Source organism: Rasamsonia emersonii (genome assembly GCF_000968595.1).
Source record: "Rasamsonia emersonii CBS 393.64 chromosome Unknown ctg1118621760069, whole genome shotgun sequence".
Taxonomy (NCBI): domain Eukaryota; kingdom Fungi; phylum Ascomycota; class Eurotiomycetes; order Eurotiales; family Trichocomaceae; genus Rasamsonia; species Rasamsonia emersonii.
The window spans coordinates 1-27,405 of NW_013563218.1; the positions used below are offsets into that span (position 1 = coordinate 1).

Here is a 27,405-nt window from a genome sequence, read left to right on the forward strand (position 1 = left end):
AGAGGACTCCTCCTAGGACCCCATCTGACGCGTCGGTCTCGATCCGGGTTGGGAGAGTAGGCTGATAGTGTATTAATACTGGAGCAGAGGTCAATGCCTCCTTTAATGCTTGGAAAGCCTTTTCATGATCCTGAGTCCATTGGAAGGGAACGTCCTGACGGGTAAGGTGGTTCAGGGGTCGTGCAATCCGGCTATAATTCCGTATGAACCGCCTGTAGAAATTGCAGAATCCTAGAAAGGACTGCACGCCCTTTACTGTAGTTGGTCGCTTCCATTGCGCAATTACTGCCACCTTGTCAGGGTCGACTTCAATACCATTAGTGCCAACGACAAAGCCCAAGTATTTAGTCCTTTGACGTGAAATCGCATTTCCCAATGCTGGCTTGGAGTCCAGCTCTCGCAGACGTTGCAATACTTCTTGACGTGCTCCTGGTGCTCAAGCTCATTGCTGCTATAGATCAACAGATCATCAATAAAAGCGGTAAGGAAATCGTCCAGATAGTCTAGAAAGGTCTCATTGATGAATCGTTGAAACGTGGCCGGTCCATTAGTCAGCCCAAATGGCATCACCTTGTACTTATAGGATCCATATCGTGTTCGGAAGGTAGTCAAGTCCTCGGAGTCTGGATGCATCCGGATACGGTGGAAGCCCTGTCGGATATCGAGCTTTGTAAAGATCTTTGCTTGACTGAGGCGTTCCATCAATTCATCAATTAACGGCAATGGATATCTGTCCCTCTTAGTGATTGCATTTAGCTTTCTGTAATCAACGCAGAATCGGAGTCCTCCATCCTTCTTTCGTGCCATCAGGATTGGAGAGGCAAATGGTGCATTGCTTGGTTCGATGAATCCCTTGTCTAGATTCTCCATGATGTATTTCTTTGTGGCTTCTAATTCTTCTGCCGACTGCTTATACAGAGGGCTATAGCCAAGCGTATTCTCCATTGTCAACTCGATCTTATGGTCACATGGACGTGATGGTGGCAAGGTGTCTGAAGCCCTCTTTGAGAAGACGTCGAGGTAGTCATGGTAGTATGATGGAACCAACTTTCGAAGGTCTGCTTCTTCAGTGATGTCACATAATGGCTTCTTATGCTGTATCATCTTATCAATCTCATAGAGGCTAGTGACAAACACCTCGGCACTATTTCCCTTCATATATCGCGTAAAGGCCGAGCCTCCTATTGCTGCGATGTCAATCTTTGGGAGGTCTTGTGAACTTTCAATCTTCTTCTCTGTCCAGGGGAATTGGATCTGTCGGCTGGAAAAGCTCTCGTGTGATGTCTAGCGCTGCTGGGCTTATCGGTTTCCTATCTCTGTAGTGACTTGTTAGGTCCTTTTTTGATCTCCTGGTCTCTTGCTCCATTAGTCGATCCTGCGGTCTGCGTCCTTTTGGTAATTCATCTGTATTGTGTCTGCTCGCTTCAATATCTTGCGGGGTAAAGGTCGAGTTGTCTGAGCGGCCACTTCGTCAAAGGCAGCCCGCTCTGAGGGCCAAAGAAGGCGTTGGTTCTTGCAGTCTGGCAGGACTCCAAATTGGGCAAACCACTTCCTTCCAAGTATTATATCGTGCCTTCCCAAGTTTACTATCAGCATCGGTAGATTATTCTGTCTTCTGCCGTCGACCTCCAGTGTCATGAAGATGGCATGTGTGACGGGAGCTTCTGACTTGCCATCGTATCCTTGTACTGCGTATTCCCGTCCTAATGGGACTGTATGTAGGCCAAAGGTCTTCGCGATGAGGGTTGCTAGGTTTGTGTCGATAAATATGAATCCGTTTGCTCCTGTGTCTCCTAATGTTCTCACTGCAAATGTGTATCCATTGACAACTAATCGGGTGGGTATGGTAAAACTCTCATTTTCCCTTCCCAATAGTTCCTGCAGGTTCAGTTGACATAGGGGGACCTGGTATCCGCCTAGGATGGAGACTTCTCCTAGGCACTGTCGTTTTCCGATTCTGTGGTGCTAGTTGACTTGTTTTCTTTACTATTGGCCTTCTCCAATGCCTTGAGCTGAGTGGTAGGCATCTGCTTAGGGCATTCACGGGCGAGATGGCCAAACTGCTGACACTTGAAACACTTCCCTTCCTGCATTAGACGTTGACGAGTCTCTGAGTCTACCCCCAAGCGATCTGCCTCTTTGCTTTCCCTCTTCACAGTATTAGTAGGTACTGGCGAGTTCTGATTCTGATTTGAAGAGGCCCAGTTCCTAAAGACACGATTATGTTGCGAACGGTTATTGATAACCTCCAGCCGATTCGCGGTTTGAGAACAGTAGTTTATGAACTCCTGAAAAGTTCCATTGGTGCGGATGGCCTCACTCATAGTCAGCTTCTGGAGGTCAGTTGTAATCTTCTGGTATAGCTCCTCCCTCCAGTCCTTCTCGTCAATCTCAGCCTCATCTGCCCAATAAATGAATTCGGACAAGAAGTCGTGGAATTTGTCCTTATTCTTCATGAATAATCCACGGAATTTGAGCTTTGCACTTGCGAGGCGGTTCGGATCGTGGTAGATTTGCTCAAGGTGCTCCAGCAGGTCGGTCGAGTCCTTGTAAGCATTTATGGCACCATTCTTCAGGCGTTTAGTGATGTGTTTTGCCGCATCACCCTCGCATCGGCTGGCAACGTAGGCGCGTCTCAATTCAGGGGTATCATAGTGGTCCGCATTCGCGCTCAGCTTCTGCTGCATGAGTACGAGCCAATCGTCGAATTTAGGGTTCTTTCCATCGGACAACAGGGGTGGGTCTGGAAGCTTGATAGACTTACGGGTGGCAGGGCCTACTGCCAGGGTACCCAGGTCGTTGCTTCGAACCATCATTTGTGCAATCTGGTTGGCATACTGATCTCGCTGGATGGTCGTCTGTTTAAGCTCGTCCTCTTTCTTCTTCAATTCTTGGTTGGCAAGGGCTGCAATTCCTTCGTTTTCCTGAATCTTAAGCAGCGCACCAGCGGCTTCAACCTCAAGATCTTCAATTTTGTCCCTCAGTTCGTCACTTATTTCCAACATCAGTTGCCAGAGGCGTTCAGGGTCATCACGACAGTAGGTAATAAATTCTTCTCGGTCTATCTCTCGTGGTTCTCCAGGTCTCCCCTCCAGTAGGAGTGTCATTCGTCTAGGAGGCTTCTGTTCACTCGATGGTCTCGCCATATTAATACCCTCCTCTCAGCTTCTGTGTCCGTAGCACAGATCTGTTATTGCAGTTGGGTTTGTTCTATTCGTTCCCTGGTTCTTCGGGTCTTGGTTGCTTGGTCTCTGCGTTGACTCTTCGGTCTCGTCTCGTCTCAATTCCTGATTCTCGGATGTCTTCAATTCAGCATTATCGCAGCTTTCACGTCGGTATCGTTAGTATCTTCAGTATCTTCCAGCAGTTGATCACCACGTCGCTGGCACGCAGTTGGCAGCTTCAAGAGGTCTGCGTCGACTGTTGTAGTAGACGCGTCAGACCGTATCTAGAAGCAGTAGAAATGGTAAGAAATGAGTGGGTTGAGCCTAGTCTAATGTGACGGATCCAATTCCAGGCAATAGAGCAGTTTCTTATCACTAGGAGCGATCTAAATTACAAGAGACTAGGCTGGGAGGAGAGGAGAAGAAGGAAGGGAGCCAGGTCGCTAGCGAGGCGATTTATGCAAGTATTCTGCCGTACCTATACCTCACCGCTTTTCTCACCGCTCACGTGACGACAGGCAAGTTGAATCGTCACACTTTTGACTGTCTACTGCATAGTCCAGTTGACCATCTTCTCCCACGCCAACCATGTCATACAAGAACCAGCCAGCCATAATGGATCCAGTGCCTCCACTGCCCCGTTACTTCTACCGCGTCCAGACCCCAGATTCCTTTACGTACTACGATACAGAAAGTGGTTTTGAATCGAGAGGCCACTACCTCATGCCTCTGTCTCACTGGATCAACAGAGGCAGATTCGAAAGACATCTCGACTGGAATGACCGATCGTCCGAGCCCACGCCTTTCATCTCCGTTTTTGACAATGAGAGTAAGCATGTACTATAAATACTTCTTTAATAGCTTCTGACCGAGTTTAGAGGACGCGCAAAAACGTGTAGATTTTTACATCTCTCACGGTCGTCCTTGGGTCTTGCTGGCACGCATCGACACGTCGTCTCTCCATGCTGACGCCCTGGAAATCGAGTTCGCAGATCGACTAGTCCAGCTACCGGTGTGGAGAAACGACGGTGGCGTTATCTTCGTCTCCATGGAGGCGGTTTGGAGGCACTTTGGCGTGAATCCTCGCGTGGGCCAACGTTCAGAATGGTTCGCGTTGGACAGCATCCCGGCGATTATGATAGAATGGACGAGACTGGTCCATCACTTACAGGTGGCATAACACAGCTGTTTCGTCGGTGGACTCTCGCCCAATTTCTACCTGTACTTGGCAGTGAGAAGCTGGTGTGCAACGAGAGGAATGTTCAAAAGCTTGACAGGATAGTCTAAGAGTAGGTAGTTGAGACTGTATCTAATCTCGAGATTAATGGAGTTTGGCATTAGCAATCATGAGAATGTTAGCAGGACAGAGAGGAAGAAAACACAAAAGCGACATATCCTTATTTAACTGTGATGTATAATTTTTTATTGTGTATTTGCGTTCTAAAACTTTGCCTCCCTTTCAGCCTCTCGACGCAAGACGTGTGTCCCATGTAATATGTATATAACGGGACAAGAAATATACAACAATCCATTCTAATATACAGAGCCATGACAGCTATATAGACAGAGATAGGAGTTGACAGTGCAGCTGCCCTTCCGCTATCTAGTCATAGTTTGACTCATGCTGGGACCATTTGTTTTAGCCAGTAAACAATTCTGTTAATTCCTTCCAGGGAAATTAATTGACTGGAATAAACGAAGTGAAGAAAATAAAATAAATGGCTGGCTTTTTCTTCTGTACCTGCAGAATCGCCATAATCTCATATTCAATACACTACAAAATCTTATGTTAATAATACGGAATATTGTCTATACACATTTAATCTTTCTTGCCCTGCAAGTCCATACTGAAACATCCTCTGCAGCTCTAACTCTGATGCTACCTACAGAGTCCGAGAGCAATATTTAAGATGCAAGAGTACAGAACTTGCCTGATCTGTGTTATTGTTATCAAAATACCGGCACAAGATTCACTCGAGTCAGACATCTAATCTATGCAAGTTATCCTCTTATTCTTATCACTGGATGATCGACTATAACCGATGGCGCGAAATTAGAAATTTCTCTCTGTCTCTTTTTCCTTGATTACATTCTTTTGTAGTAGTAGTAGTAGTTGACTTAACATTGGTTTAAAAAAAAGAAAGATAGTACAAATTCAGATAAGACCACGGGCGTTTTCTCATCCTGGAAATAAGGTAATAGTATGACATACACATGTAAGTCTATGTATGTATTGTACATACAAACATGGTCCTTATTCCTTTATTTTTGTTTTTCCCCGAGATATGAGTCGATCATATTTGCACCTTGTAACCTGTAAAGGAAGTTCTTGTACGGGCTAATAAATATTGCATCATGTATTCTCCCAGACAGAATACGAATAAGCTAGACTGTACCTAGGTCAGTTCTTGTCTTCAGGTCTAGGAATTCAAGACGCTATCAAACAAGCCAATCGATTAAATCAGATCATCTTCCCCTTGCTATGTGTTTTTTGCGTGATCGTTCAGCCGCAGAAACAGGGTTTTCTGCTAAGTCTAGCAAAGCAAATCAGATAAGATAAAATAAAAACAGCATGTCTGCATCTGAAAAGCAAGCAAACACAAATTTAAATAATCAATGAGAGCGTTGAGAACTGCGGGGACGACTGCGGAGTAGCTAACTCGACACCAACTTCCTACACCACATGACATACCCAAGATACCCCATGTACGACATAAATTGCAGATTGAGCATGTTCCTCATTTCTCCAAATAATACTGGCCAGTGAGAGAAGCCTTCTGTATTAGTAATACGGTCTAACAAATATCGCAGAGTCCTTGTTGGTTATATACGGGCTTTTACAGCTCGGAGTAGTTGTGTTATATACGACGGGTGGTTTTTATTTAATAGACAGGGTGATGTATGTCACACAGGATTGGCTTTTTGCGGGTTTTACTGTTATAAAGGGGGTTGATTCCTTCTCAGTAGATAGTATCCTTTTTGTTTTTTATTTTATTTTATTATTTCCCCCCCCCCCCCCCCCTAGCATTCTCTGTTCGCAAAATCAACACAACATTGTTAGGAAGAACCAACAGCTCCGAAGTTATTGTCCAATTATAGCAGTTCAGCAATGTCAGCCATCCCCGGCGCATCCGTCCACGAAAAATTCGCCAATTTCTCCATCGTCCAGACTGACTACAAAAAAGTCGGCGAGCATGGCATCCGGGCGGACGTGCTGATCCCCAAGGACGTGCCCTCGGGCAAGCGGCCGGTGATTGTGCGCTTCCACGGTGGGAGTCTGGTAAGTCGGCCACATGCATGTACCGTACTTACTGATGATAACATAACAAGGGCAGGTTTATGGCGACTCCATCTACTTTGCCGACTGGTTCCCGCCGTGGCTGCTCGAACTGGCCACCAAACACGGCGCCGTCATCATCTCCGCCAACTACCGCTTCCTCCCCGAAGCTACGGGCGTGGAGATCCTCAGCGACGTGGACGATGTCTGGTCGTGGCTGCATTCAACCGAGCTGAGCAATCTTCTCAGCACCGTCGTCGGGCTGGAGCTCGACCTGGACAGGATCCTGGCTGCAGGCGAGTCTGCCGGGGGCGTGCTCAGTCTGTATCTGGCGCTGACGCATCCGGACGAGATCCGGGCGGCGACGGTGGCGTATCCGATGGTCAACATCGATCCACCGGCGCTGTACACGCCGTCGAAGAGCGAGCTGCTGCCGTTTGTGCCCGAGTCGGTGATCGAGGAGCACCTGCAGAGCGTGAAACCGGGGGATGTGGAATCGTCATCGATGACGCCGCAGCGCACCGAATTGGCAGCAGCGTGTTTCCAGCACAACAAAATTCTCGACTTTTATGTCCGGGGGACGGAGACCTCGCCGCTCCATCGGGACCGTCTCTTCCAGACGCAGCGGCTGGAGAGCCCCGGGCAGAAACTGCCCCGGGGAGGGATTGCCATCATCCACGGCGCGGAGGATGACATGGTCATGGCTGAGGCAAGCAGGCGGTTTGTCAGCAAGGCGCGAGAGGTGCTAAAGGACGGACAGGGAAACAGGGTGGTTTTGTCTGTGCAGCCCGGCGGGCATGGCTTTGATGCAGCGGCGAGTTTGGATGAGCCGTGGTTGAGTGAAGTGCTGAAGATTGCAGTCGATACGTGGGTGGAGTAACGATAATGTTTGGACTTGCTACTATTATTAGCTGTTGTCCTTTGGTTTTGTTGGGCTAGCTGCAGCATACTATCTGAATAATATATTTTATACGAGGGCACAGATTGGGTAATTGATCAGATTCCTCGAGGACGGCGTAGAATAGAAGGAATCCTGATTATGGACATTGTCAGAAGTATCAACTGGGAACATAAATCCATGGTCATGATGCTGGTCTAAGCACGGTACCTGGAGTGTTGGAAGTGATAATAGTCATTCTGCCTGTGGTTTACACTGTACTATCCTAACGATCTCAGCAGGCCCCATACACATGCAGGATTTTCCCTGAATTCGACCTAGCCATCGATGGCCTGATTCTTGACAAACTAACATGCTCCACAGGCCTAATCGATTTTTATTCGGATAAACGATGCACGTCCATAGTTCGGTTCCCCGCTAAGCCACCCAACAGATGCCGACAGCCCTAATCTGATTAATTAAATTGCTTCCTAAATTAACGCAGAAGACTGCAGGATATCGGATGGTGTGCCCGGGTTGGTTGGCGTCCCAAAATTGGACTTCGCGCGTTGCTCAGCTCAAGAACTCCTGCACCTACCAACAATAATTAATACTACTGCATGCGAAAGATCAATTGTTGCATCTCGTTGCTGGATTGCATTGCCTTACTAGCGCAGAGGACAGGACTCACTGTCGATCAGCCCCACCACCCCTCCTCAGTCAATTCAGCGCCTGATAGTATAGCATAAACATGCCTACGTAACTGGCAGATGTTATAAATGTAGGCCGATTGTCTGAATTCACGTCCAATCTCCCTGAATCACTCCATCACCTAGTATCCGTGCTCTCAGTTGATTCGGAATCAGTGTGTCATATATATCATATTGCTCCTGACGATTGACCATGGCGTCCACTCCCTCTGCGGCCGACTATGTCATCGTCGGCGGCGGCACCGCTGGCCTTGTGCTCGCCAACCGGCTCTCTGAAGACCCCAACGTCAAGGTCGTCGTACTCGAGACCGGCCCGGACCGGACGACCGATCCCAAAATCCGCGATCCTGCCGTGTGGCCGACCCTGCTGGAGTCAGATGCGGGGTGGCAGCTTCAGACGGTGCCGCAGGTGAGAATATACACCCATATGTCCATGTAAAAAAGGCGATTCTAAGAGGACATCTAGGCCGGCCTCAACAACCGCACGACAGACCAGCCCCAGGGCAGACTCCTCGGAGGCTGCTCGGCCATCAACGGCCTGGCGTTCATCGCGCCCTTGTGCGCCGGCATCGATGCGTGGGCGAGGCTGGGCAATCTGAACTGGACGTGGGAGTCCCTGCTGCCGTATTTCCACAAGAGCTACACACTGCACACGCCGGACGCGGAGACCTTGAAGGACGTGGGCGTCACTGCGGTCGATGATGCCAAGAAGGGGGCTGCTGGTCCCATCCAAGTGACATACCCTGCCATCAGCCAGAAGAACCCCCTGGTGCGGGCGTGGAACGACGCCGTCAAGGAGCTGGGCTACGAGGCCACGGCCGACCTCTACGCCGACAAGGCTGCTGGCAGCTATGCCTACACGGCGGCGATCGATCCAGCGATCGGCCAGCGCAGCGGTGCAGACATGCAGTACGGCCTGCCCGCATCCTAACGGCCCAACGTGACCATCACCACGGGGGCCGCCGTGCAGAAGGTCCTGTTCGAGGGCTCTGCATCAGACGTGGTCGCTACGGGGGTTGAAGTCTCGATCGACGACCAGACCTCGACAGTAAAGGCGAACAAGGAGGTCATTCTGGCCGCCGGCGTGTTCCACACCCCCAAGCTGCTCGAGCTGTCGGGCATTGGCAGCAAGGACCTGCTCGCCCGCCACGGCATCCCCGTGGTAATCGACAACGCCAACGTCGGCGAGAACATGCAGAACCACCTGATGAGCATCGTGCCGGTGCCGCTGAGCGACGGCGTCGATGTCGCCCCGGGCATCCAGGCGCTGGCCTTCGTTCCGCTGCCGGAGTAACTCGACCAGGCGCTCTTCGACCAGCATCCGCCAGCGTCGCGCGACCAGACTTACCACAGCGTCGTCCGGTCGATCATCGACGACGAGTCGTCGGGCTGTCTGTTTCTGAGCGTGCATCCGGGAGGCGTGGCAGTGCTGGGCCTGATCCCCGGCACGGTGTTCTCGCGGGGAAGCTCGCACATCTCGTCGGCGGATCCCTCGCAGCCTCCGACGATCGATCCGAAATTCTTCGCCAACGGGCTGGACGTCGAGGTCATGGCGCGCCACCTGCAGACGCTGGAGAAGCTGTCCTCGTCGGGGGCGCTGCAGCCGTTCTTCAAGGCGGAGGGTCTCCCACCGGCGAAGGACCTGGAGGCCGCGAAGGCCTTCCTGCGTGACGCAGCGCTCACGATGCACCACTCATGCGGCACGGCGGCGATGCTGCCGCGGGAGCAGGGTGGCGTGGTCGACCAGGAGCTGAGGGTGTATGGCACGAAGAACCTGCGCGTCGTCGACGCCAGCGTGTTTCCGCTGATCCCGCACGCGAACCCGATGACGACGGTGTATGCGGTGGCGGAAAGGGCGGCGGACTTGATCAGGAAGTAGAATCTGAACTAGGTTGATGTATACTGAATGATATGTAGGATACTTCTGCGATAGAAATACGCTTAGAATTGGGTCATATTGTAACGTCTAGTGTATGAGGACGCAAAGTCCACCCGTAACCCTACTCCACTGCGTACAATATATGGATATTCGCGTCTAGTGAGTGGATCTTCTCCATCGGAATACCGACGCGTGGACGGAATTCCGTGGAGTATCGGTACCTGAACTACTATTTTCGGCACCCACGGAGATTGACATCGGAGTAACTTGGCACCGTGGAGAACAGCTGTGGAGAAGATGATAACATGATAACCGTTTTTATTCACTTACACAAATATCAATAGTTCGGACGATCAGGAACATCACGAGGGGGGGGAGATCAAGACTACTACAGGGCGTACAGAAGATCTGATTGGTCAGGAAGCACAATTACCTAATCCGGTTATCGGTCAATAACTAGTTAGTTATCGGGTTTCCAGCGAAAATTTTCTCCTAAAATTATCGCTATTTGGACTGAGAATCCGCTCACTTATAAGGTAGAGTCGCTGTTACCTTCTATTTAGTTAGAGAATCAGATTATTCGCTCCTTTAGTTCCTGATTAGGCTTAGCGCCATATTGGTTGACATCGCTGTGGTAACCCCCATAGCGAGCTGACCTGAGACCGTATATCGAAGCCACTTAGCCAATTCTCTCAAGGAATCCGGCTGTATGGAGACCCTGATTTGACAACGATATCGCTGCGCTCAGCGCCGGTTGGGTGACGGTGGACTCGCCGATATCGATCACGGATTTGAAGTCATTGAGACGACGATTTACTGCCCGACTTGACATCGGATTTGGACGCCATGACGACCTCATTTAGGACGCTCATTTTGAATAGACCGGAAGATTGGCCTCTATGGTTTGAGGTGATCCGCGCACAAGCGGAGGGAAAGCTAATATGGGAGTATGTTAATCCCAATCGAGACAATCCGGAGGTTCTACAGAAGCCAGAGTATCCATCTATAAAAGATGTCAATGAGCAAAAGACTCGCTATTCGGAATTGACCGAAGATGAGAAAGCAGAATACGAATTCTTGCCGGAAAAATTCTCGTACGATATCGAGAATATAGGCAAAAAGCCGAGGCTCTTTACGAACTGCGAATTACGATTCAGGAGCGTGTAGCAGAGAAATATGATTTTCTCACGGTCGGCTGCGATAGTGTCCACAAGCTGCTCAAAAATCTCAAGATGCGGTTCGATCTGCCCAAAAGATGGTAGCTTATCAGAATGAAGTATATTTTTATCTGCTCGTGCTAGGCACAGAATCGAAGCCACAACTAACTGGAAGCAAATAAAAACAACATTCCGATATGTATGTACCCTGCGCAGCTGGCTTTTTTGGCGAAAGCTTGTGTTTAAGGCTAATCCTGCAGGAACATCTAGGTTCTAGTCTAACTGTCTGAAGATTGGGGGCTGCTGGAGTACATTGGTGTGCATACATGCAAGTACACAGTACATACCTAACTTTCTCCATACCAGCAACTGAATAAGGTTGGATCGGAAATGATGCTTTCTATCCCCAGGTATCGGGAAGTTCAATCTTGAAAACAGTCTTCAGGGCTGTGTGCAAAAGTATCCACGTGTACATACATGTGTGTACTATACGTACTGTACATCCATCTGCACTCTGGACTTGATTAGTTGTCAAGATTGCAATACCTGCCGTCCATATGGCCATCCCAATGTGATATCACCTGATTGCTGATCCATGCTCGCTGAGATAGACGAATATCGACGATCTAATTAGAAGAACTTTTCTTTTTAATGTTTCGCTTTTTCACTGTCTTATAATAATGAGCCAGAATGATTAGCCTAAGAATTTCTCACTGTTAGTTAGATCCTTAACTGCCTATAATGTCCTCTATGTAGAAGGATGTATAATCCAGACAGCAGCCAATTCTTGTCACACACCATCTTAGTCACTTTATTAGGTCTAGCTGGAGTCATCTGCTAAAAGTGTAAGGAGTATATAGCATTATTGTACCTATATTTGTCTTCCCCTCTAGGATAGATGTCCTCGGAGTTATACGGCTTCTCCAAGTAAATGCTAATTGCTGAGCTTGACAAATCATACTCTCAATCACTTGCATCTCGATATACCCTCTTCGCTTCATCCAGGTGCTCCTCCAGATCCAGATCCCACACCCACCCCATCCTCCCATCCAGGTTCTTCCGCACCGCGTCCACATCGTCGCCAATGCCTTCTTTCTGAAACTCGTACAGACATCATGCGTCCCTGCTGGTCGTGACCAGCTTATGCGTTCATGGCCTCCGCACCGCATCGTACACTTTGAACGCTTTCCGCATCTGCCCCCTCCCCTGGACTTCTCCCAGCAATCGAGGCAGAACCAATGCATCCTCGATTGCCATGCCAGCCTCGAAATCGCGCAGCATCTGTTGCCTGTTACCACGCAGCACCCACTGCGAACCATGCTCTCATTTTCCGTCCGTCTTCGTCCTGAACGCGACCACGTTCATCCCCATGCCATAGTTGGACCGGACCTTTGGCGAGCTCCGTGGTCCAGATGGAACGTCGCGTGCTTGACCAATATGAATACCGCCATATCCTGAGCAAAAACGCATGAACGAGTTTCTTCTGGATACGTCACTGTCGAAAGACGTTTCCAATAACTGACGCAGCTGAATGCGGCCTTTCTCAACGGAGGAGATATTTCGATCTTGAGGTTCTCTTCCCCTCGACTTATCTTTTTTTTTCCTCTTCCAACAATTGATTTTTCTTCATTTTAAAGGAAAAAAAAACGTGATAACCTCTAGATATAATAACGAGATGAGCAACAAAACGCAAGAGGAATAAGAATCATTAAAGAGATTCGTAAAAATGCCATGGACACGTAGCTGTAGATTCAACAACAGTCAAATACCATTCAGTGCTGCTTTCGACTTCGGATTCGATGCACAAATCGAGAGAATCGGGATTCATGATTTTGTTCATTGTTCCTGGCCCACTCAGCCAGATATTTGGCGGAATCCTGTGTATAGGGGTGGTCTGGTCCGAATACGGCCCGACTCAGGAGGACGCATTGGTGCATCAACTCTTTTGCCTGATCAAGTTGGCCTTGGGATTCCCATATCACAGCTAGGTTGTGCATACTAACCAAGATATCGGGATGATCTGCGCCTAGTACTCTCTTCCTGGTCTCAAGAACCTGCTTCTGTAGGTCCTCAGCCTCCTTTAATTGGCCCTGTTCCCAATAAGTTATTGCAAGATTGCTCATGGAAGTAAGGGTGCTAGGATGCTCTGCCCCTAGTACTCTCTTCTCGGTCTCAATAACCTCCTTCAGTTTGTCCTGTTTCCAATAAGTTGTTGCAAAATTGCTCATGGAAGTAAGGGTATCAGGATGCTCTGCCCCTAGTAGCCTCAGGCTGACCTCAAGAACCTGCCTTTGTAGGTCCTCTGCCTCCTCTAACTGCCCTTGATAAAAATAGATCATTGCAAGATCGTTCATGGCACGCAAAGTTTCACAATTCTCTGCTCCCAGAACTCTTTTTGTGGCCTTTAAAACTTCCTTGTTCAGCTCCTCGGCCTCTTTTAACCGTCCCTGCTGCTGATAGACTGATGCTAGATTATTCATACACCTCAAAGTGACACGGGCTTCTATTCCCAATACTGTCTTGCAGGTTTCTAACACCTGCGTTAGAAGACCCTCAGCTTCCTTCCACCGGCCCTGTTTTTTGTACACTTGTAAAAGCAAAATGATGCGTCTTATGGTGTCTGAGTGCTCTATTCCAACTACTTCTTTGCTGGCCTGTACCACCTGGGTGAGAAGACTCTCGGCCTCCTTCCACCAACCCTGACTTTGGTAGAGGATTGCCAGATCAGTCGTGCTGCTCAACGTATCAGGACCTTCTGCCCCCTGCTGTGAAAGGTCGTCCTTATAAAGGCTGAACAAAAGGTTGTGTGATGTTGTATATCGCCCGTGGCCCATAAGAAAGCGACCAAATGACTCCGTCTCATATCTCATACGCCTAGTCCCAAAAACGTTCTGGGGTCTGATCCTTTTTGAATGTCCAAGACAAGTCCCAAGATGGCCTAGAACCTCCTGTCTCTGATATGCGGACCATACCGCCGCCAACTTACTGTCGGCTACCACGCTTAGGAGCGTAGTTGATTCTCGCCATAATGCCTTTCGATCTTTCGGCTTCTCCCGCAGTTGAAGCCAATCAGACACCAGAGGATGGATTGAGAGCGACATCCTGGGGTGACTATGAATATTCTGTACCAATGACAGCAGATAAAGGTGTTCGATGATGCGCCAGAATTCCTCTGCACTCCATAGGGCCGGCTGAACCGAATCGGATGCTACCGAGTCGGCCTCGTCCTGATCGGACAGCTCGTCAGGAGGGCTGAATATGGTAAGCCATGGAACTGGATTTCTGGTTTCTCTGCAATGGATGTCAAAGAGAAAATCACTGATGTGCGATGGTCCAGATAAGCTGACACGGCAAGAAAGCGAGCGATCTGCTGCTTGCGTTCTGGATTCTCAAGCTCAATCTGGTCTAACGACATCTCCCATGTGGTAAATACACTGAGAGCTCGCATCTTCGCAGCCGGTGTGGTCGACTTTTTGTACTCCCAAAGCTCTTCGTCAGTGTATTTGAGTATCCTAGCTTTCTCCTCTTCATATGCAGACATGAATTTGGACAATGGAATGCGCCTGAACTTAATGTATGCCGCAGCTTGATCAATAGCCAAAGCCAAGCCTCCCAGTCATTGGACAATGTTGTGTGCCTCGGTTTCATTCTTCTCGATCTCATCGGCCGGCAAATCTCGAAGGAGCAGCTCGACTCCTCCATCATCGATCATTGAAGGAACATGAATGGGCTTTCCCAGACGCTCTGCTCCGGTATGCCGACTGGTGACGATGATCGACCCACGCCCGTCTATCACAGTCAGCATGTAATCATCTCATTTCGTTGGAGAAACTTACTCATAGGCATGAAGTCTTTAACATTACGAAAAGAGTCTGGTTCATGATAGTTGTCGTACACAATCAACCAGCGTTCCTTCCAGCTCTGGATTGTGTTCAGCACAAATTGGATTTTTGTCGAGATATCATCTAAGACTGGCTTGGCCGGGTGTCGCAATTTCAACGCGATGGACTCGAATGCTTGTTGAGCCGTTGACTCGGAGCTTGCATCAACCCAAAAAATACCGCGAAAAGCTTTCCGCCACTGCTGGCAATATTCCAGCGCCAGCTGAGTCTTTCCCTGTCCTCCGAGAGCCTGCAGGACAACCACTGACGGCCGGTCGTCGCCCGGCTGAAGCAAATCATGCAGTTCTTGCACGAGCTTCCGTCGACCAAAAGATCGACCTACGGCGATTCGAGGTACTTCAAAATACCCTTCACCAGGAAAGGGCGCTTTGGACATGATCAGTTGAGATTGATCTCCTTGATACGTCCACTGAGTCTGGCTGGAGACTGACCCTGGACGCCTCTTTGCCATCTCCCGGATGACAGACCGAAGGACTCGAAATCCTTGCTCGTCAGGTGCACCAAACTTGTTAATGTCGAAATGTGTTCTGTGCAATGGGCATTTATCCGACGATGCATTCAGATCGAGGCATCCCGAGCTTTCGCTAACTAGTATCACAGGTGGAATTTCCTTGAAACAATCAGAGCAATCCTGGAGCGACTTTTTAACAACTTACCTTTACCACGCTCTTTCCAAAGATAGCGCCCACCGGAGTCGCCTTCTGCTCATAAAAGCACGCCACCCTAGGCATTGCTGTCTGTCGGGCGATGCGGAGGTACAAGTCCACCAGATCAATTAAAGACTCCCCTCCTGCCTTAAGAATGCTAAGATTGTCTCCGTGCACCTGGCTTTCCGTGAAAAGCTCATAGACTCGCCGGATAATCTCGCCTTGGGGAAGTGAGTCGTGGGTTCCTCGAAAAGGAACTCCAAGGAAGACGAGGCCGACAGTTGCGTCGTAGATTCCCGGCCAGCGATGACGTTCCGTCCATGCATCCACCAGCGTCTACGACTGTTAGCGTCTGTGTCCTCTGCCAGGTATATGCCCTCACCTTTAGGACGACTAAACCGCCAAAGCTGTGGGCGATCAGAATGAGCGGCCGATGCTGGCTGGTGATCCTGCCAGGTGACTTAATCTTAGCGGAGTCTTGCAATGGAATAAAGTGTCTATTACCTCTCTCAAATCTGTCAGGTCGACTAATATCGGAGGCCTTTGTCTTCACTGCTTCTTCACCGAACCATCGCGAATCGTAGCCATAGCGCGTTATTCGCGCACGAGGCACCACTGCCGGGAGCATGCTGGGCTCGCTCAGCCAGTTGAGTACCTGACTTGACCGTCGCCAGTGTCTAGCTTCTTGCACCAGGTAATCGTTCGGATGGGCGCCCAACCCGTGGACAGCGACAATGCTTGAACAGATTAACGACAGTTCCGGAAGAGCGCAAAGGAGGACATACTCGACCGACGATTCAGTGTCTGTGGAGGTTTCATCCTTCGTTCCATCGTACAGGACCCGAAGTCCCAGATCGTCCTCGGTGATGGGTCGCACCTGCCTGTCAGTCGGCTTCCGGGGTGATTATTCCCGAACCTACCATGGTTGCTATTGCTATTTGCGTTGAGCATGACAGAAACTGATGAGAATGGATGGAGATCGGACGAACGTTGAGAGAAGTTTGGGACGAGAAGTCGACCGATGCCGGCACGTTCAGCCTCAACCCCGCTCGCAGTCAGCAAGGCTGGCAGTAACAAGGCTGGCCAATGCCTGTCAGCAACAGCGCATTAGTTTATAGAAGTTAATAAGCGAGCAACGTGGTTCAATATGCTTCAATCACTCAAATTGAGGAATGAATTCAACTGTCAAAATGGCGTATCTTCTGTTCCCTTGATTAGCGAGGATGGAAGGTACCTCCCCGTCTTACTAGAAGAGTCAGTCCCGGGTAAGTACCGATCAAAGTCCCGGCTATTCGCCTGGTTGATAGATCGTCCTCTTCCTTCAGGCCCAGATTTCGCATCAGGGGAGTAGTTTCTCGTTGACGACTTGGCCAGCGGCATCGACAGATTTGGCAGGGAAACAGCGGGTGAAGATGTCAATTACGATGCAGGCTGCCTGTCGCTGCTCAAGGGATTGGCGAATTGTTGAGATTTCCATTATGACTGCACCAGAGCCCACGACGGATGTTGTGTCTTGGTCTTAATAGAATGAAACTCGAGCAATAGTAGTAAGGAATGGCGAAAATTGTTGTCCGAAGGGATAGAAGAAATCTGGATATGTCGCTGGCAGGGCGAATCACCTGACTCGCCTTCTCACTCAATTGAATGATAGGGGTCCAAGTGTCCTAGGGGCGAACTGCTGGCAGATTTATGAACAATACTATTGCGTGGGTTACGGCTATGTGCCATTTTATCTACTATCTATGACACGGCTCGCTATCTCCGCATGATAGACAGGTAGCTGATATCCCTACTAACCAGCTACACACATACAATCGTTATCTCAGTTATCATCCTGTCAAATGCATTGATGTCATTGCTTGTCCACTAACTACCTGATAACTTTTTTCGAATCCGATCCAAGCAGACCTGACCTGGGAATAACAAAATACCCGCCCCATTTTGAAGATGCATGTGGACATAGCCGCCATACACCAGATTCCTGACGACGAGAATCGATCGATAAACAAAGGAAAGGAAATCAGAAGGAATGAATAGACAGATGGAAGGAAGAAAGAAAGTATTAAAGAATGAATAATGATCCCGGAATGATATCACGTATTAAGGCGAAGATTCTGCCAACGCCAGCGAAAGAAGGACAGAAGCAATCGATCAAAAAGCCACGCCGCTAGCACGTAACAGGTCGGTGTTTCAAACACATATGAAAAGAAAACTCGCGTGAGGCGAAACGAACGATGAACTGAGTCAGGCATGGCTGACCGCGTTGTGTGGCAGCGTGCCTATGCCGATGGAATCGATGAATTGCAAGGTTCCAGTCAAGAATCGAAATGGGCCATTAAATATCATAATCGTTGCATTGTCGAGAGAGAAGGGTTTATCGTGGATAGTACGAAGGAATTCCCCGACCAAACCGGTTGAGTCGAAAGGCAGTGATATCGATCTCGACGGACGACGTCGATGAGTTGTCGTCCACCTCGAGAATATCATCTCCGGGTTTGGACGGATCGTCGGTGCCTCCAGTCCGGGCGGGAACTGGGCATTTTCCTTCTTCTTGGTTGGCAGCTTGTCGTTCTTGCTCTTCCTGCTCTCCCAACTTGCGTTCTTCGGCTTCCAGCCGCTCCGCTATGGTCTCTGACGCTTCGAGAATCATCTCAAACGCTTGGACGAGTCCGTCCAGTTCGTCCAGACAGTCCCCCTCGCGGAGGAATCGATATGCTCCGCTTTCGCAGAGACCTTGGGCGGTGTTTAGCTGCCCGTCGACAAAGTCAAATGGGCTTTCTTTCGCGATTCCACGCCTTGATGGTTGGTTGGCGGTGGCATTCTCGTTAGACTTCCCCCGGAATGTCGTCTTCATCGTGTGGGAGATGCGCGCCTGTCGAAGGCTGCTTTTTGCGGACCAGATCTGTCGCACCATCTCCTCCAGCACCTTCTGCGTGTGCCCATCGTAGAAGACGGCGAGCTCTGGCGACGGAGACCAGCTGTCAACCTTGTTCCTCTTCGAACCAGCGTAGAGGGTAGATGGTCTGGCCGTATGCGAGCGGTAGTGCCCGTTCGCCGTCCTCAGCGTGCGGTGACTCCTGCTGTATATGGTGTCGGGGGCCCTCCGTTTGCGAGAAGGGAGGCTGGCCCATGCCTTGGCGAACTCGGCCCGTTTGGCGTGCACGTGGGCCATCAACCCATTGGTTTCTTCGATCCACGTAGGCACCTTCTCACGTAGCTGAGTGAAGCAGGCCATGGCGACTGCTGTCTAGGAGATGCAATTGCAATCCCATGCAGCAAGGGAGCAGGAGGACAACATGGACACGGAGGATGAGGGCGACCAGCACTGGAGGAGGGGAGAAGAAGACCCAAGGGCAAGGTGGCAGGGCGAGACCAAGGCCCAAGGCCCAAGCACCGGGACGGCCCCCTTGTCCCAATTTCCCGCCGCGATCGATTGGCGCGGATTGTCGGGTCGGGGCTCCAGGCCGCAGGATTGGTAACCCCGGCACAGCGGATGGCTCCGCGCCGGTTCCGCTGTTGGCTTGGCGCGGCGAGGCGAACGATGGGCCGGACCGGGCGTCTCGTGCATAAGCGAGGATCGCTGCGCTCGCATCGCTGCGCTCGCATTGGTCGGGAGCTGCCGATCGCTGCCCTTCCGGGGTGCAGAGCCTGACTAAGACGCCGGCCCGCGTGGAGTCACCTGATCGCAAGGGCGCCATAGGGAGACGGTCCGTGTCCGCTGCCGAAAATCTCGCCAGCCCTGGCTTGCATACAGCTTTTTTATAGCCATGTTATTACTGCAGTCTGTGCACCTCGTGATCCAGCTGGAGAGAACGCACGGAGTATCGAGTAGAGCTATGTTGTGCAGGCGAATGTTGCACGGCATTATTGCCCTCTGGTACAGCAGCTACTGCCAATGGTCACACCCACAGATGCCACTATCGGTCTTGTGCGTCACGTGACTCTGATTATGTCACCCACTTTAGGTCAAGGAGACAGGGCATTGCAAGTCACGTGTTGGTATTAACTTTGTCGTGTTTGTTCTCTGCGCTTTCACGCCGCCAAAGATTCAGACGAAAGAATCAGCTCTCACGTCGGAGACGACCTTTCCGCGTCATCCCCCCATCAACGAATTCATTAAAATCGATCATCTGTAATTCATTCCCGGAATTTACTTTCATTCTCACCGGGTTAATAACACGTCACACCATGGGTATTACGATCCTTCCTCCCGTCGTGGAGGATATTGGCGGAGCGCTGCATGAGGAGGTCGAGGAGCCAGTTGAAGACTCGGAGGGAGACATTGAAATGGATTTCCCTTTAAGAAAACGGCCTCGGTTGGCAGGAGGGAAGAAAAGCAAACCGAGAGACTCTAGGTCTGGCATTGTCGTGCCGGGCGAGCTGGTGACGGACGATCCGCAGTGGATGAGGTGAGCTACTATTTGGCGGATTTTTTTTTTACTTCTGGCTTTTCCTTATGGAATACGATATTCTAACGATTCGCTTGCAGAGGCCACGGCACCTTCACCACCCCCTACTCAACCTCCATCATCGCCACCGTCGCTGGCAACGTCCAGAAAACCAACAAGCTGCTCTCGGTCCATCCCCTGCGGGCACGCTACACCCCGGAGATTGGTGACCTGGTCGTTGGCCGCATCGTCGAGGTGCAGTCGCGTCGGTGGAAGGTCGACGTGGCGGCGCCGCTGCTGGCGCAGCTGCCGCTCTCCGCGATCAACCTGCCCGGTGGTATCCTGCGACGGCGCACGAGCGCTGATGAGCTGCAAATCCGGACGTTCTTCAGCGAGGGAGATCTCGTAGTCGCGGAGGTTCAGACTGTGCATTCAGACGGGTCAGCGTCCTTGCATACGCGGTCGCTGAAGTATGGGAAGCTGCGAAACGGTGTATTTCTCGCGGTGACGGGGACGGGGGGTACCGGTGCGACCTTGCGATCGGCGGTGAAAGGAGGAGTCGGATCAGGTACCGCCGCGTCGGCTGGCGGAGTAGTCCGCTCACGACGACAGGTCTGGACGGTGAACACGGCCAACGGCGGCGGTGAGGTGGATGTCATCCTGGGCGTGAACGGCTACATTTGGATCTCCAAGCATGCGGATGGTAGCGCAGCGGCATCCTCCGCGACGGAAAGCGTCTCGATCACCCGGATGGAGGAAATGGTGTCCAGCTCGATTTATTCGAGTCAGAACGATGAGATCCCACCGCAGACGCGCCGCGAGATTGCGCGCCTGGCGCAGTGCATCCGCGTGCTGGTCGAGGGCGGTGTCCGGGTTGACGAGGAGACGGTCATGCGGGCATACGAAGCAAGCTTGCAGATCGACCTCGAAATGGCTACTGACGAAGACGACGAGGACGAGAGGCGACGAGAAGGGAGAGATTATCTAGGGGGAACGAAGGCGCGGAGAATTCTCGAAGTGGTTCTCCAGCGATGAGCGTGAAAACAATACAAGCCATTCAATTCAGTGTTGTCTTCATGGTGTATGATTTTAGTAAAATGGGTTTACTAGAGGGAGAAGATAGAGATACCCTTGAAGTCAATGAGTATGATGATGATTTCATTCGAATGAATTGTCTGTATGAATATTGTATGGCATCTAATTATGCAGTTGTGCAAACTAGCAGCACCAACGCATGCCATAAGCAGTCTACATCCATCGATCTGAGCAAATATATATAATCTCTGAAATATATGTAAAGTGTACCGTACACATAGACATGACAGGTTATATGTGCTGTAGCTCACGATATTCTATCTGTCTACTATTTCTAATACAGAGGAGGTATATATTCAGGGTTTATATTATTGGCATGGAACAACTGTTCTCTAATCTGGGTTACCTTCAGCAATCATCCACTGGGCTGTCACGTGTAGAGCACGTGCCACTACTTCCACTTCTCCTATCTCCGCAATCTGGAAGCATTTAACCCCGCACAGGCTTCTCTCCTCGATTTTATCCTTGCGCCACTCTTGGCACTCGCTTTACTCCGATATAGAAAGCCTCTCTTTGGAACATGAACAGTATTGGCTGTTGGAATATGCCTGGCCTTGCATGCTTCCATTTTTGGCAGCATGGTACTTACCTGGGTATGTGGGATCTCTTGGTACATACGTCCCTTCACGAGTCTTGCTACCTGAAGAACTCGAACATCTGGATCAAGGTGATCATCAGGATTTACTGAGTGATAGATGAAGGCTGTTCCAACTATGTTGGATGGCCCGGTTGCATAATAATCAATCTCTAGGATCGACTGGTCAAGCAGACAGTTGACTTGTGCCTTTTTGGGTCATGTGACTTACCCAAGGCCAATGTGACTTAACAGTTGTCACTGAATTATAATTGGTTGCTAGAGCCTGTTGATCAACAAGGCTGAGCAGCTCTTCTAAGGTAATTGTAAAAGCGCAGGTACTGATGCACGATTAGCTTTTGGCTAATGCGCAAAAGCACAGCCTCAGCCTCAATACTATATAATAAAGGGTGCATAGACACGACTTGATTCATTGAACAACAACCTTATTCATTCTACCATCTCAGTCATGGCGGACACACTTCCAAAGCAGCGTGATGAGGCAGAGGCATTACTGGACTACACATCTTCCGATTGCGATAGGAATCAAGAAACAAGAGACAAAAATGTTCCAGCGATATCTCTCAATCGGAACTTTATTGTATTATTTCTAGTGGTGATCTATTCTGCTTGCGCCATCTTCGCCTGGACTGTCCTCGTTATTCAATCTCATCGCCCAATCGGAGGCTATTCATATGACGCGGTCATCAACCAGGGCAACAAGTATGACCTCATAGCAGATCAATACTCCGCTCTTTACAACCAGAATGAAAAATATTATCGAGCAGCGCGGATGATCAATGCCGGTGTTGGGTCACTTACCATTCCTTTGGCGACTGCAATCTGTGCAAGAGCAGCAGTCACATACGCGCAACAGCAGCGACACGGATTTACGCTCCGGAAGGCAATGACCTTGGCGGACCAGGGGTGGTTAAATGTAGACGTTTGGTGGCATCTTCTCCGTCCCAAGGAATGGAAAAGATATGGCAGCGGTATACTGTGGCTCGCCATCCTCATCCACATCTTAGGTATGTAACTCTAGGCCCAGACCTGAATCTGGAACTATCTATGTTAACCTGCTGCATTGAACAGGCTTTCTTATCGCACCCATCCAGCAGCTGTTCCTATCACAGACAACCATCAAAACACCGCGTTGGCCAGTCGGCGCGGGCCCTCTTTATGACATACCTGACCTTTTCAGTGAACCCGAAGAACCCGATGCCGGCACGTTTGTTCCCTACCTGCGCTCTGCGTTGGCTACATCAACCGGTACGGACTTCCAATCCAATCTCTGGCTCAATAATGCACCCAATTGCAGCAGCGTCCCCACACCATACATATTCGAGAGCGAGCAGTTTTACATAAGCTGCATGAGTAGCGGCGGTGGCACAAGCTTGTTAGACGTGACCAATTCCACCCAGCCATTTGTCGCGCCAGTCGAAGCCAATTTCAATACAGGATTGATCCGGCAGTATGCCCCCCGGATGAACTCATCCCTTTCATACGAATTGGTGGATGCAGCAGAATTTCCGACGGGCTGTGACCAGTTACCGGGCGCCTTTTTCGTGGAATATATTGGTCCTGGTTCGGTGGACATAGGGGCGAATTACAGCCTTCAAGCATGCATGCCGTACAATGGGACAAACAACACCTGGATACCCACTCGTCATCGGCAGGATTTGACAGAAGTACTCTATCTCAACGTCTCGGTATGGCTGGATGGGCTCTTCCAGAACACCAGCGTCTTCAAAGTACAGGCCAACAGCACCGCCGGGTATTTCGAGTTGCCGAGTTATCTGAACAATAATACGGCAGGCCCACTCCTGGAGCAGGACCCTTATGAGCTCTGTCTCGAGGACGTTCACTGCGTACTACAACATGATGATCTCTCGTTCAAGAACACCACGTAAGTTGAGATCCATTTCCTTCCAAGCAATCTCTAATAGAGAATTACAGTCAGCAGAAGAACGACTACCGCAGGTACCTGAAGCATCGATCCGACTACCCCGAAGACAACAACACAGCAAGAGAGCCGGCGGGAGCTTTCTCCCTGGAGTATTTGCCAGTCAAGCCCCCATTGCTTGCCATTGCTCTGGCGCTCTTCGGCGAATACTCCTTTATTGCTACCCGCACCCGTCATCCATCGGCTTATATACAAGGCACCGGGCAAGAAACAACTACCTTTGCAGCGGTACACTGCCAATGGTCGGCCTCATGAGCGATTCTGATGGCGCTAATAATTTAGATCCTTGCATTCGAACCGGGGAGATCAAGGATGCAACGGTCGAGGTGGCAAAGTGGCTACACTTGTTTTGGGAACACTATGCGGAAGGGAATCTGTTCATGCAGGATGCCTTTACGAGGGCAATATATCTAGCAAATTCCATCTGGCTGACGAAAACTGATCCGACAATTCCTAAACTATGGATTTTCTATGATCGCGGTGCTGACACGAACATCCCTACAATCAAGCCTGGCGGTGTGATTGTTGTTTCCGTGCTCTTGGGCCTGTTCATTGTCACTCTCTTTGCGATGACTTGGTACGCCAGCCATGTGCCCACCTGGACCACGACCTTCAACGCGTTCGCCATGATGAGGATTGGCGCTGCGATCGCCGAACATGTGCCTCTGTTGATTGGGAAGAAAGAAGGCAAAATTTCCGTCCTGGATCAGACGCCGGGATGGATTGGCGACAGTGAGCCAGACGCCGAGATTGGACGGCTCGGCCTAGGCGCAGAGGGGCAGCTCAGGGCCAAAAGAAAATACGCATGCTATGTCGGGGACATCGAGATGATGACTGGATCCCAAAACCGTCCAGTAGATCGGAATGTCTCATCCACCATCTCTTCTTAGATAAGACACTATGTCTGAGGTTATAGTAAGTAGATATGATATCCATGGAATTTAGACAGTCTTTTTTATCTACGAGAATAGAAGACAAATTCATTGAATCTTCAGTTTTGATACTACAATAAAATATGTATTTAAATATTGCTAAATGGAAGATTGCCTTGTCTGCAGTCTTATATAAAAAACCACAGAATAAGAGGCATCACTATCTAAGAGAGAGAGAGAAAAGGTAAAGTAAACGAGTAAGAAAAAAAATTGATAACTTAGTTTGATAACTTAGTTAATAGAATACTTGGGAGCAGGACTAACTTCTAAATAATATGCAAAACCAGGGCCAATTGCCCAATCATACAACATCTACAACCGCTATCTGTCAGCTAGTAAGCATCACATAATGGTAGCTCGAATATCTTTGATAATACCTTTATAAAGAAACTATTATTAAGCCTCTAAGGATCCAATTAGTCTATAATAAGGACAGAAATTTAGTAGCAGTACTAGTAAAGCAATAATAGAACCAGAACAGAATCCCTCTTCTTTCCCTTTGCTAACAATCGAAGGTCCATAACAGAGAAGGAGCTGTAGTTGTTAGGGTTAAGAATCTAGTAGTACATACAAGCATGACTTTAATGAAACTACAAATAATGGCCCTGATAATACCTTTTCCCATCATTAGTCCTATAAAGGCTTTTCTTTTATTCTGTTTCCTTTTTTTTTTCCCAGTGCACTTTGGTGGCAGGGACAAATAACCAATTTTCTCTGCATCGCAACTCTGACCTTAATCATTAACGGTCTTTCCCTTTACTGAAAACACAGTTTAAGAAAAATAATAATTAATAAACTGCAAGCCTACTGCTCAGCCACTTGATTGTGTCAGGATAGTGTGGAGTTCCGGTGTTATTTGTCTTCTATGACTCGCCAAGCCCCAATGTCACACAGCGAAGCATGTTGGAGCACTCAGGTTCGACAAATGCTGGATGCAAGGATGCTTGTACGGCTTTCCAACACCCATGTACCGCCGAGGTACTCCCTCCTAAAACCAGAAGCGACTTTGGTTTGTGTCCTACATCATCTGGACCGTTCGTCCCCGTCCTCTGTCCTCCCCGTCCATAATCGCATTATTCTCTTTGTTTGTCGCCGTATCATTATTGATATCCGTGAAGCTCAATCAAAGCACTATGGACGACAGCGAGATCGAGATGGTCAATGGCCATAGAACCAAATCCCCTCAGGATACCGTCACTCAGGCGATGCCTTCAGGGGCGAACGGGCATCGACCGAAACCACGCCTCGAGGTATCCTGCAAACTTTCCTCGTCCCAAGAATCGAGATTTTCAAAATCGGTACATACTGACTCTGGACGACCGGAGATATCTAGGTTTCCTTCCCATGCTTGCGTTTGCGGCGACATCGCAGGCATCCTGGGAAGCGATCGGTGCCAGTTTGTACGCGGGGTTGGAGAATGGAGGCCCTGTCGCGATTGTCTACGGCCTGATGTTGGCCATTGTCGGGTCCCTCGGCCTGGCACTTTTGCTGGGGTAAACTTGCGTCCATGTCTGTCTGTTCTTCGATCCAAGTGAGCGCTTGACTCTAGCTAACCAACCGTCTGTGTAGGATCCCCATTGCTGGGGCTCAGTATCATTGGACATATGACTTAGCTCCCGATTCTTGAGTTTTTTTACTAGGTGAGGTAGATCAAAGTGCTGCCTGAAGAAGGGCCTCTTCCACTGACCGTACGATAGGATGAGACGGCAAAATGCTTTCTTGAGTATGTATATTCTATCTGACACAGTGTAGGTGTTTTCATGGTGGGCCAACGTTGCCACCTCGCCATACTTGATTGGGACGCAGATCGAGGGCCTGATCATCCAGAACAATCCCACGTATGTAGCCAAACGCTGGCATGGGGCATTGATGATCTGGGCTGTGTTGGCTATACCGTTGATTGTCAACATTTTTGCTCGGCGTCTTCTGTCCCCCGTGGAGGTTTCTGGGGGTATTATGCACATCATTTTCTTTCCCGTGGTTCTCATCACACTGGTCGTTCTTGGATCACGTAACTCGTCCGAATTTGTGTGGACCAAATTCGAGAACTCTATTAGCGGCTGGGAAAACAATGGTATCATTTGGTCGATTGGCCTCTTGACCGCTGTTTTCACTTTGAGCGGTGCGTTGCGTCTCTCTATGTTTCCGTTATATATGTTGACAGTGCGTTCATAAAAAACTGACGTGCATCCTCTTGACAGGCTTTGATGGTGTTGTCCACATGTCCGAGGAAGTAAACGACGCGCCCAAAGCTGTTCCCAGGTCAATGGTCTATGGCGTTGTCATTAATGGACTTGTCGCCTTAGGATTCGCAATTGGTCTTTCATATAGTATGGGGAGCTTGGATGCCGCTCTGGACACTCCAACCGGATACCCAATTATTGAGATCTTCTACGCGGTCACCAAATCTAATGCGGCCACCACTGGTCTCATGATGCTGCTCATTCTGCCTGGCTTTGTGGCGCTGTTTAACGGCGTAGCATCTGGGACCCGTCTGACGTGGGCCTTTGCTCGTGATGAGGGATTACCATTCTCGAACTTTTTCTCTTATACCTCGCCACACTATAAGATTACCCTGCGGGCACTCTTCTTGGTGTCTACAATTACCGTGCTCCTCGCCCTGATTAATATTGGCTCCACTACGGCCTTCAATGCGCTATTGTCTCTCACGACACTGGGCGAGTATATCTCCTACCTGATCCCCATCATATTTCTTCTGATCAAGCGCATCCGCGCTCCACACGAGATTCCCTGGAGCTCGTTCCAGCTGGGCACATGGGGAATCCCAATCAACATATTCTCCATTGTTTATGGCACCTACATCACCATCTTTTTGCCTT

General features: G+C 49.6%; 12 protein-coding genes across 12 annotated transcripts; 6 read left to right on the forward strand and 6 right to left on the reverse strand.

Moving 5' to 3' along the window:
• Window positions 1–282: 282 nt before the first annotated feature.
• Window positions 283–1,104, reverse strand: T310_3451 (Gag/polymerase/env polyprotein; the record flags this gene model as incomplete). The annotated part of the gene is made up of 1 exon (XM_013473666.1): window positions 283–1,104. The coding sequence occupies one exon, from the start codon at window positions 1,102–1,104 to the stop codon at window positions 283–285; it is 822 nt and encodes a 273-aa protein (XP_013329120.1).
• Window positions 1,105–1,365: 261 nt separating this feature from the next.
• On the reverse strand, window positions 1,366–3,146 carry T310_3452 (uncharacterized protein; the record flags this gene model as incomplete). The annotated part of the gene is made up of 2 exons (XM_013473667.1): window positions 1,366–1,934; window positions 1,988–3,146. 2 exons carry the CDS (start codon window positions 3,144–3,146, stop codon window positions 1,366–1,368), a joined length of 1,728 nt encoding a protein of 575 aa, XP_013329121.1.
• A 633-nt stretch (window positions 3,147–3,779) lies between these two features.
• On the forward strand, window positions 3,780–4,344 carry T310_3453 (uncharacterized protein; the record flags this gene model as incomplete). Its single annotated transcript, XM_013473668.1, has 2 exons — window positions 3,780–3,993; window positions 4,043–4,344. 2 exons carry the CDS (start codon window positions 3,780–3,782, stop codon window positions 4,342–4,344), a joined length of 516 nt encoding a protein of 171 aa, XP_013329122.1.
• Window positions 4,345–6,273: 1,929 nt separating this feature from the next.
• On the forward strand, window positions 6,274–7,321 carry T310_3454 (uncharacterized protein; the record flags this gene model as incomplete). The annotated part of the gene is made up of 2 exons (XM_013473669.1): window positions 6,274–6,444; window positions 6,500–7,321. 2 exons carry the CDS (start codon window positions 6,274–6,276, stop codon window positions 7,319–7,321), a joined length of 993 nt encoding a protein of 330 aa, XP_013329123.1.
• Window positions 7,322–8,221: 900 nt separating this feature from the next.
• On the forward strand, window positions 8,222–9,699 carry T310_3455 (Glucose-methanol-choline oxidoreductase; the record flags this gene model as incomplete). Its single annotated transcript, XM_013473670.1, has 3 exons — window positions 8,222–8,437; window positions 8,495–8,937; window positions 9,051–9,699. 3 exons carry the CDS (start codon window positions 8,222–8,224, stop codon window positions 9,697–9,699), a joined length of 1,308 nt encoding a protein of 435 aa, XP_013329124.1.
• Window positions 9,700–12,836: 3,137 nt separating this feature from the next.
• T310_3456 (Kinesin light chain) lies at window positions 12,837–14,091 on the reverse strand (the record flags this gene model as incomplete). The annotated part of the gene is made up of 2 exons (XM_013473671.1): window positions 12,837–13,968; window positions 14,051–14,091. The coding sequence occupies 2 exons, from the start codon at window positions 14,089–14,091 to the stop codon at window positions 12,837–12,839; spliced, it is 1,173 nt and encodes a 390-aa protein (XP_013329125.1).
• Window positions 14,092–14,680: 589 nt separating this feature from the next.
• On the reverse strand, window positions 14,681–16,993 carry T310_3457 (uncharacterized protein; the record flags this gene model as incomplete). The annotated part of the gene is made up of 6 exons (XM_013473672.1): window positions 14,681–14,853; window positions 14,901–15,576; window positions 15,623–15,949; window positions 15,996–16,417; window positions 16,534–16,703; window positions 16,848–16,993. The coding sequence occupies 6 exons, from the start codon at window positions 16,991–16,993 to the stop codon at window positions 14,681–14,683; spliced, it is 1,914 nt and encodes a 637-aa protein (XP_013329126.1).
• A 994-nt stretch (window positions 16,994–17,987) lies between these two features.
• On the reverse strand, window positions 17,988–19,311 carry T310_3458 (uncharacterized protein; the record flags this gene model as incomplete). The annotated part of the gene is made up of 2 exons (XM_013473673.1): window positions 17,988–18,860; window positions 18,910–19,311. The coding sequence occupies 2 exons, from the start codon at window positions 19,309–19,311 to the stop codon at window positions 17,988–17,990; spliced, it is 1,275 nt and encodes a 424-aa protein (XP_013329127.1).
• Window positions 19,312–19,801: 490 nt separating this feature from the next.
• T310_3459 (Exosomal 3'-5' exoribonuclease complex) lies at window positions 19,802–21,036 on the forward strand (the record flags this gene model as incomplete). The annotated part of the gene is made up of 2 exons (XM_013473674.1): window positions 19,802–20,022; window positions 20,103–21,036. The coding sequence occupies 2 exons, from the start codon at window positions 19,802–19,804 to the stop codon at window positions 21,034–21,036; spliced, it is 1,155 nt and encodes a 384-aa protein (XP_013329128.1).
• Window positions 21,037–22,139: 1,103 nt separating this feature from the next.
• On the forward strand, window positions 22,140–24,523 carry T310_3460 (uncharacterized protein; the record flags this gene model as incomplete). The annotated part of the gene is made up of 3 exons (XM_013473675.1): window positions 22,140–22,698; window positions 22,763–23,576; window positions 23,860–24,523. The coding sequence occupies 3 exons, from the start codon at window positions 22,140–22,142 to the stop codon at window positions 24,521–24,523; spliced, it is 2,037 nt and encodes a 678-aa protein (XP_013329129.1).
• A 1,240-nt stretch (window positions 24,524–25,763) lies between these two features.
• On the reverse strand, window positions 25,764–26,475 carry T310_3461 (uncharacterized protein; the record flags this gene model as incomplete). The annotated part of the gene is made up of 2 exons (XM_013473676.1): window positions 25,764–26,080; window positions 26,124–26,475. 2 exons carry the CDS (start codon window positions 26,473–26,475, stop codon window positions 25,764–25,766), a joined length of 669 nt encoding a protein of 222 aa, XP_013329130.1.
• Window positions 26,476–26,786: 311 nt separating this feature from the next.
• Window positions 26,787–27,405, forward strand: T310_3462 (Amino acid permease; the record flags this gene model as incomplete). The annotated part of the gene is made up of 1 exon (XM_013473677.1): window positions 26,787–27,405. A coding segment is annotated over one exon (619 nt), but the record flags the coding sequence as incomplete, so codon positions are not given.